General features: G+C 41.3%; 1 protein-coding gene across 1 annotated transcript in view; it reads right to left on the bottom strand.

Annotated features, from left to right (window-relative positions):
• ccdc92 (coiled-coil domain containing 92) overlaps window positions 1–5,638 on the bottom strand; it is a 7,715-nt gene extending 2,077 nt beyond the window's left edge. The window contains exons 1-3 of the mRNA XM_056293943.1: window positions 5,492–5,638; window positions 2,429–2,582; window positions 1,511–1,552 (exon numbers count right to left, since the gene is read on the bottom strand). Coding sequence (XP_056149918.1) covers window positions 1,511–1,552; window positions 2,429–2,561 — 175 coding nt within the window. The 5' untranslated portion in view covers window positions 2,562–2,582; window positions 5,492–5,638. The remainder of the gene's footprint in view (window positions 1–1,510; window positions 1,553–2,428; window positions 2,583–5,491) is intronic.
• Window positions 5,639–9,587: the final 3,949 nt, after the last annotated feature.

Genomic DNA, 9,587 nt, shown 5'->3' with positions numbered 1-9,587 from the left:
TCACAATGTTATCAAAATACATTCATATACAAACATAAAAATACATTACACTGGAAATATATTACAATGGGTTTATTAATGGGCAAACTGAACTCATTTGAAAATGTTACCTTTTGTTGTAAACTGGGTATATATCGATCTGATATATAATCTAAATTATGACCTCTATCTAAACCTATTGACTATGTTGGTAGGCTTAGGGCTGTTTTCTACTGTTGTACATAAACTAAGTTTTCCAACTTGTTTGGCTGATGGAATCATTTCCTGTGCTGGGACTGTGGGCAAGTGGCTGTCCAGGGATATGGTTATTGCTTTCCTACAAGCCTGGGGAGGGGGGAGGGGGGATGGGGCTGTTTCTGTTTATTCACCTCAGCTAAAGCAGCTGAGTCCTGCTGTACTAAGCAGGTTGCAGACTGCGCATTAGTGATGTGACACATGATATCATTTTCTGCTCCTCAGTTTTTATATTGTCCCAGGCTAACCGGATAGTAACGCTGACAGCAGGCCTTGCGATTATTGCCCATGCAGACATGTGCCAGCCATAGTTCATTCAAAAACAAATATTACAAAAACACAGCAGTTGTATGTCCTACTAAGACCCTGGAAGAAAGACGATGTTTCCCTTTCAACTGCAAAGGAAAGGGGCCAATCAAAACCTAAGACTTAATTAAACAGATAGGAGACAACCTGTCCAGTTTTCTACCCAGTATCTTTTGTTTTAGCCTGCTGTTGGACTATGCAACCTGTGATGGGCCTGCCTGGGTGGATTACAAGATGGGGCACAGACAGCAATCCCACTATGAATCAGACCAGTGTTGTGACTCCATGTCATAGCCATGGTAACGTGGGGAGGAGGGGCCATGTTAGTGGTCAGCAATGAGCACTGGGAGCTGAGAAAGGATGACAACCCCCTGAACAGCAGGGAGTCCCATAATGCTTCCTGGGTGGGACAACGTTACCAGGATACGACCAGAACCCTCTGCTCTGCTTCCTGGGCACAGACACAGCCCTCTGTTCTGGTGCAGATTTAATTATAGCCTTGACCAGTTTTGGTTCAGCCACTTTGTATGTTTTTACCTGCCTGTGTATAAGCAAGCAAAATTGTTTTCTGGTTGAAAATGTTCATCATTAACAAAAGATCCAGAGGTGTAAAAATCAAAGTGAAAGTTAACTGGTGGATGTCCCTATCACTCTAAGTCAAATTACCGAAACACAATCAACCGCTTTCAAATCAGTGTGTGAAAAATAAATAACATTTTGGTGCCTACATTGTAGTATCACTCAAATCACTAATGAAAAAAGTACTTCACATCCAAGTCACCCAACTGAGGTTTCCAGAGGAAACCAGAGAGAGAGAGATCACACTGAAACATTCATGATTTTGCACAATAACTAATTAAATTTCTTTCACAGGCCACTGTTATAAAAGGCTAATCAATCTTGATTGTGAGCATGAAGTGTAAAGTAATGTTTGTGTGTAAAGTGTGAAGGGTGACTGTGACAGTCTTACCTGAGGGATCAGAGCTTCTCACGGTCAGCTCATATGTCAGGTCTGTGAAAAGAGGAGGGGTTCACATGTCAGCATCAAATCGGAGGGTGCAGAGGTTTAGCTAACAAAGGGCATACTCAAAGCCTCAGGGCACTTGCTGTGGAAACACAATTCAGCTGGTTTGTATGGACGACACATTCATGGAGCAAAAGAAGCACCACACAATCTTCGGCCTGCACTGTGTACATATGATTACTAGCTGAAACAGTAAAATCTTTTGCATAACAATTGCACAATAGTCACATAACTGATTGTGTTGCTTTGATGGAAAGCATCATCTTGTCTTTCTGTACATCTCCATGCTAACCGTGTTGTGGTAAACAAACAACTCCAGTGAAGATACATAAAGATTTGTGTGTATTGCAGCAATGTTCAGTTTTTAATAATTTTGTTTCTACAGCAAGTTTACTGGCACCCTCACATAGTCTGCAGTTTACAGTAGCACTGGTTTGGGGGAAATAGTAACAGTGCTGGTCTTTTCTTATGGCGGGCTACTCTCTTAACAAGATTAGTGACAGTTCCAGGTCAGCTTAGTGACAGGGTATCTAAGGATAGAGAGAAAACAGGGCTACAGTGTGTAATGCATTTCATAGACCTAGCTAGCTATCTACTCTTAATGACCCAGAACATCTAGTTCTGGTGGTAAAGATCTATCACAGTTCAGCTTTCTTCCATCATTGTGGTGTCAGGTGACTGCAGCTGATGACTGAGTGCATTAACCTTCAAATTCTCAAAAAAAAGGTGTGACCATTGCACCGCATCATCTTTGCCATTTTGTACAAAGTTTCCACTGTAATCATAAACAACAGTGGTGTCATGAGGTAATGTTTAACTGATGGCTTTTAGACATGAGTTGGATGTACTTGAAGGCATAGTCACCTGTGCAGTGCTGTTGTAATCTACGGATCTCTGCATGTAGCCCCTTCAGTGTGCTGGCATGGTCCTGCTGGAGGAACAGCAGGTTTTTCTGGGCACTGTGCAGCTGATTCTCCAGGGTAACATTGGATGCCATGCCTGACTGTGCTCACTGGCCCTTTCAACAGGTATTCACAGATCACAGAGGGGGGAGACAGGGGTGGAGAGGAATGACAACAGAGTATGAGTGATAGTTATACATGGAAAGAAACAAACAGGGGATGTATACATACATACAGAGAGGGAGGGAAGGAGGGAGGGAGAGAGAGGGAGAGAGAGAGAGAGCGAGCATGAACAAGTGGCATCACATCTGGAAATCTGCCCATTAATTCCCACTCTTTCCCCATTAGCATGTGGGTTGGGGTGTGCTCCTGCTTTGCTGTGTCTGTGTTACTGGCAGAGATAATCTGCTTTAGATGACTGACTCAAATAGTCATTATAAGGCAAATCCATCAAATCCATGTATGCTAAAGGCCATTTGTCCTTACGAAGGACCGACCAAAAAAGATAAAATGGTAGCCTGTTGTCTTCATAAAGATAAGAACCATGCTGGAGAAAGAGATGCACCATCGTTAACATTCAGCCAAGCAGTGTACGCAACCATCATTAATCAGGCCAGGCCAAAGCCAAAAGCAAGGCTTTTGCAGTGAGAGGCAGAGGGGCCATAAATAAGTTAATTTTTTTGTTGCTCACCTTTACTTGGCAAACGATTGCTGATGCTGAGGCATTGTTTTTATCATCAAAGTGAGCAACCTGGACACCTTCAAAGTAAACTGGCATCCGTGAATGTGTGGGAGCGTATTAGGAAATACATTAGGAAATTAGGGAAAGATGAGTGTGCGCATGGCTGCATCATATCTGAATTAAACTGCCAATTTTACAGTATCCTTCATCTAACATCTAATTTTCAACAAGATATGAAATATGTTGCCTATTTATCTATAGCACACTAGAAAAGTATTTTCTGTTTCAGTGCCCATAACATATTATGGTTGAAGAAAAATTAAGAATTAAAAAGAATCAACAATAAAATCATTGGTTTTAACAGTGACACAGGGTGTGGCATGAAGACAGACATGCTCCAGATGGCCCCTTTCTTTCCTGCCTCGCCCATGTTTCCTCCCTCCTCCCCTCCCTGGATGCCCTTGTCTCCAAAGCCAAGCCTGATAGACGGACCATTCCTCAGCTACAATGTCCCCACCCTCTCCCAAACAACTGTATTGGGCTGGGAGCTGAGAGCACATTGATCCCCGCTCTACCACTCCTGAGTGCAGAGAAAGCTTTCCTTCTGCATATATTAGCAAGCTTCAATAAAACATCTCAGAGTTTCTCACTCTTACATCATCATCTTCTCACAAACATGAATAATATATCCTGTGGCACATCTCATGACATGCTCTTTATTTCAAGCAATTTTTCTAAGAGAGTTTTTCTTATTGAAAAAGGACAAAAAGGACAATCTGGGGTGACCGCAACACAGCCAGATAATGGCAAAAAACAACTGGTGATGTGTCATACTCACTAGAGAGATAATCTATAATAGATGAGTAATCCTGAGTCCTTCCGGTAAACCCTGCACGACAAGCACATCTGTCATCCTACCACTTTCCTAGAACAGCTTATAAACAGTTTTCCATTTAGAACTACGTGACCACAATGAAATTCATCAACACGATTGATGCCGTGGCATCGAGGCAACAGTCTTACAGTATGAGGCAAATACAAAACTTTTGAGACACACAAATCACTGTTACTCTTTCCCTTCAGACACAACATGAGAGCTTGTGTAAATATAGTAGGAGCTATGTCTTATTCCAATGGCTAACCTTATTGTATAAGTGGGGGTTAAACCTTTTCCAGCTTTGTCAAACTCTTTGTTTACCTAAAGCACAAGCCAGCATTTCCATATACAAAGGATATAAATAATCGATGAACTGCAGTAGCATGACACACTAGCAACCATCCTCAGACAACAAGAATTAGCTTGGCAGCCAATGCTCCTCTTGTAGTAAATGCAAGAAGATGGTTCTTTGCGTGCAAATCATACAGACTTCATCTTTGGATTTGAGCTGATTCTTGTTTGAGGACAGTAAAGCTGCCATTAATGTGCAATTATTGGCCATATGGAATAAAGTTTTTGCAATGGATTTCCTGTCCAATTTTGTGTTTTGTCATTTGCAGCACCACACATTTAAATGCTATGTTAGTCATAACCGTTACCTTACTGCTCATAAACCCCCGTGACGTAGGATATGGAAACGTATAACATGATCGTATTAATGATAATAACATTAATAACAATACCAACAACGACGACGACGATGATGATGATGATAATGATGATAATGATGATGACGATGATAATTATAATTATGACAATAAGGTAGTGTGTTGTTTAAACTAACCTGACCTAGGTGAGTAATAATAGCATACTTAAAGTAAATCATTTGAGATTTATCAATAAGTGACGACAGTTGTTGAAATACGGGGAACTGCATGGCGTCGGAATGGCTTGATACTTTACAAGGCACTTTAATTTCAGCACCTGCATTGCGGACAGCACCCCATGTGCACTCCTCACATCAACCCGACATCACAGGAATTGGCAATCGCTGCGTTTAACATCACTTCAAACTGTCACCGGCAAACTCAAACCACAAAGATCACTCGGAGGAGTGCATTCTTGGTCTTTTCAAATGAAGTGTTTTCGTAAACAAAGGGGCCTTGCGATCGTCGTTTCACGCATTATTTACCCAGTTTGTTTTGTTTTGGTTTTTTTTTTACCGTCTTCAACATGGACATGGTCCACCCCGATCGCTTACACCTTTTACGCAGGGATGCCATCACTCATCATACGTTAGGCATTCAATTAAGCACCGAGGAGCGAAGCTAACTTCAGCTAACGCACTGAGTAACGGTATCGTGTTATCGCAGTGGGAGAGGAGGAGCTGTCCAATGTCAACCACAGTTAGCTTGATAGCTAACGATGCTACAGTAGCACCTCGCCGTGCCCGACAGCTAACTTACCGCTGTTAAAAAAAGAAGAAAAAAAAGGCCGTCGAATACTTTGCAAATGCCCTTAACGTTGTTGCAGAATAGGTTGGTTCCACACCGGCTAAGTCCGTCCTGCTGTGCTACGCATGTCGCCGACGCTGTCAACAGCGCCTCGATCGGTTGGGTAGAGAGGGCGGCTGTGTCCGTTCTCCCTCATCTCCCTGAGATACGAGACAAAATAAAGCGATGCATCATGGGAGATCAGATAATGCTGCTGCTGGGGTATGTTTTTTCTTTCGTTTTCTTTTTTTTAAAACTTCCCATTAAGAACCACATATCGTGTTCAAATAGTTACAACCAATCATAAGCAATTACAAATATCTCATTATATGAGAGGAAATGAATTCTGTAGCAGGGTCAGAATTCATCATACAGGGTCACGTCTAGCGTCATCGCCATAGTAACAGCGTCCATCAACTGTTTATTCGTAATACATTCGCGCCACCTAGTGAAATCTTACGAACATGCAATACACAAGTAAGGCATTTGACTTTCTTTTTTTTAGCGTACTGTCTAATTAGGTGTCAAGTTTTATCTCTCCAGTACGCAGAATTTATAATATGAAGTCGTTATCCGCTGGTCGCATTTTTTTATATAAGTTAAAGCACAGCGTACAGCAGACAGTAGAGGGTAGTGTTGCCCTTTCAAGGCATCTTATGTCTACTTTCAACAGCCTATAATGTTCACCCATTCATTTACGAACGATGCTCTCCCTCTCAAACCCTCACTCCTTCTCAGCAGAATGGGAAAGACAGATCCTGCATGAGATTTGACGGTGCATGGAGTGGACAATGGTTTTCTGCTGCAGCTCTCTCAACCCCCCAGCCATTGAAAATATGTTCAATGGAGGAAAAAAAAACGATATGGGCTCTCAGTTTCCTCTGTTCAGATTTACAGTAAAAATTCTCAGGAGAAGCTTTTCATATTGACCCACAGTTTCACCTTAAACAAGTCTCTGGCAGGGGGAATTCTACTGTGGAATAGCTAATGCACGAAATTATATGAACTAAAAACAAAGGAATCCATTTTCCTACCCAACCTAAGAAGGTCTAATTAAAAAAAGAAAACAAATCTCATGGAATAAATGGGATTATTGTCTACCTCCTGAAATGTTATTTTTCAGAAGCAGCTTTTAATCCTTCACTAGTTTTGGCATGTTTCTGACAGAGATTAAATTCCTCTCATTTCTTTATTTTTAGTGGTTCTGGCACACTTCCCAGATCCCAACACTATACTGTGGGCTGAGAAAACGACCAGCCATCCAGTTGCGGGGGAGGTAAACTATCCTTGCCCCCGCATGAATTCTTTGGCTTTTCCGAATTGAAAAATAATCCCCCAAATGAGACTCATACCCACCGTGTGATTTGTTTCACCTGTAGACAGCTAGAGTTTTCTGTATATCATAACAGGTAGTAAACAGCTCATTGTGAGGATGCAAACTAACCAAGTAAAACAAGCAGGATTGCCTTCAAACTCCTGCTGTGCTGCTACCCGGCTTATAGTCATTGTTTTCTTGGCCTTTTCGTAGCGGTGATCCGGCACTGGATCAGGTCCAGCAGAGTACTGCCCTTCCCACAAGCTGACCATAGCTTCTCTCACATCTGAGGTGTCCACAGTGGGACTTCCTTTAACAAGCTGGCAGGCATGGTAAATGTGTCAGTAATTTACTGCCTATTGGGTCTGTGGATTGGTATGGGTTTTTTTTCTGAAGAAGGCTAGGAAATACATCCTTTCATACAGTTTTCAATTCAGCCATGTGCTTTGCAGCATTCCAAGTGATGCCTTACAGACGGCGACAAGGGCCTTGGACATGGGCCCAAGTTGTCATAAGTCATATTGCTGGAAAAGTAATACCAACATATCATTGAGCTTGTGTCACAACTGCAGAACAGGAGTCGAGGATCTAGGAGGAATGAAAAAAAAAACAAAGCTGAAATAAATCCAAAGAATCTCAAATGTGACCAGAGGATTACTACTTGACTGATGTTGACTGAGCAGATTTTAGGGTCTTTACTGAGTCCGCTGAATTGCAAATGAAATCTAATCATCTCGCAGCCTGACTCACATGTGGCACAGTTTTACAAAGCCTGCTCTGACAAGCTGCCAATGCCAACACTTCTCAGGTTGTAATAGTTTTACTGTTATTATATTGAGGTTGGCAAGGCAAAATGCCTCCGAAACGCCGAAGACCCAATATAATTTTCCGAGAGCTCTTTTTATTTATTTATTTTTGTCCAAAGACAGTCATAATCACCCCACTGTTGCACTGAATGTGTCATTTATGTGATCACTTCAAAGAAAGTCACTGACAGCACAAGGGCATAAATTTACTTCATATTTCAATTCAAGTTTATAATGGCATGCTTGTTACTGAATATATCATAATGCAGTTATAAAATTAGACTGAAAAGACCATTTACCATCAATTACTGTCAGAAAAACAATATTTACAGTGATTATCAGCAACTATAGAAACTGCGTTCAATTCTGCAAATCTACCATTGAGGTAGATTTACAGAATTGAACTTTGTCCACCAAAAAGGACAAAATATACTATGTATATTTCGTCCTTTTTGGTGGACTTTTTGGTGTGAAACCCTCATTATCCCACTCGTGCATACACCAGTTGTGTGTGCACACACACACACACAGCCCTGCTGGTGAGACCGCTCATTAACCAGTTGGTGAGTCTATGCCAGAGTGACTGGGGGCAATGATGTCTCAACAATTTTTGTTGTGATTTTATATTTTGCAGCTTTAATTTGGAAATTATCTTTATCATTGATAGTACAGCGCAGGGCCAGAGGAGACCAGCCACTTGAAATTAACAGACTATTTTTGGCACTGAATTTTAATTGTGTTGTATTATGTCCCTTCACTGGCTGGTGATAATCCATCAACCTTTAGATAGATAACAGCATTATATATCCAATAAAGATAACTAATTTTTTTCCCATCAACCTCTTACTTTTCATGTTTTTGTTGGTATGCCCGGGGAATCTTAGAGCCATTCTCATCAATCTTTGAGGTATATTTTAATTAAATAGTAAAATGAACCAGAGGTATTTGTATTTGAATTTGTCCTCTGCTTGTGTGGTGTGGACTCAATGTGTCAGTGCTTGGTTTTTTCTTTTCTTTTTTTAATCCTCTTTTTTTCTTGTTTTCTTGTTTTACAAAGTCTACAGTATGTGTGGCAGAATGTGTGCGTATTAAAAACATATGGAATACAAAAAAGTCGTCATACAAGGGCGTCTGAACTTCAACTTTTCTGCCATTCTTTTGTGTCCTACAATTAATTCATGACAAATTTATTAGCTGACAGCCTATAGGTGAACTGGGAGAGGAAATTGTAGCGAACATGTTACATAGGGCATGGAGAGACATGTTATGGACTCATTACGCCATCATTTCCAAACTTCTCTCTCACTTCTATCCTGCTAATGGGGCTGGATTGCGGGGGAACGTGCTTTTCCACACAACTTTTTTGAACAATTTTTTTTTTTACAATCCAGGGAGAGCCGTGGAGCCCACCCTATTTAATGTGACATATTAATTACTAGTGGGTAATGGATGACTACTGCCGTACTTTGAAGTGGCTGTTACTCTTAAGTGCCCACATGATCAGCCTCAGCAGGACCCATGTTGTTCTACGAATACTTCTGCACAGGCTTGTAGTATGAGACGCACTGTGCTAAGACACATAGCATGACAGAAATGACTGGGGGGGGGACAAACTAGAAACATTAGGACCTTCAAGAAAATTTTTAAAAAGGGTAGAGCAGATCATGTGGAAAGAACACGGGCTTTGAATTTTCTGTCTTGAGATTGTAGCTCTTGTGCCTAAAACACTAGTGGGGAGGTGCACCGGAGTCAACATGTCAGCCAAAATGAACGTGCATGTTAGACAAGGACCGTCCTCCATCTTTTCACAAGCTAACTCAGGCAGTACTTGTGAAGAGTGTCTGTTTAGGTGGAGTCATTGGTATTGCATCCCTAAGGGACGTGGTTGCCATCTGTCGACAGCTACTAAGAGCAAAACAGTTTAAGACAGTACATATTAGGGCGGAAA

This window comes from Lampris incognitus, chromosome 1, assembly GCF_029633865.1.
Source record: "Lampris incognitus isolate fLamInc1 chromosome 1, fLamInc1.hap2, whole genome shotgun sequence".
Taxonomy (NCBI): Eukaryota; Metazoa; Chordata; class Actinopteri; order Lampriformes; family Lampridae; genus Lampris; species Lampris incognitus.
The sequence above is the reverse complement of the archived record's forward strand: the minus strand, read 5'-3'. Positions and strand labels throughout refer to the sequence as shown.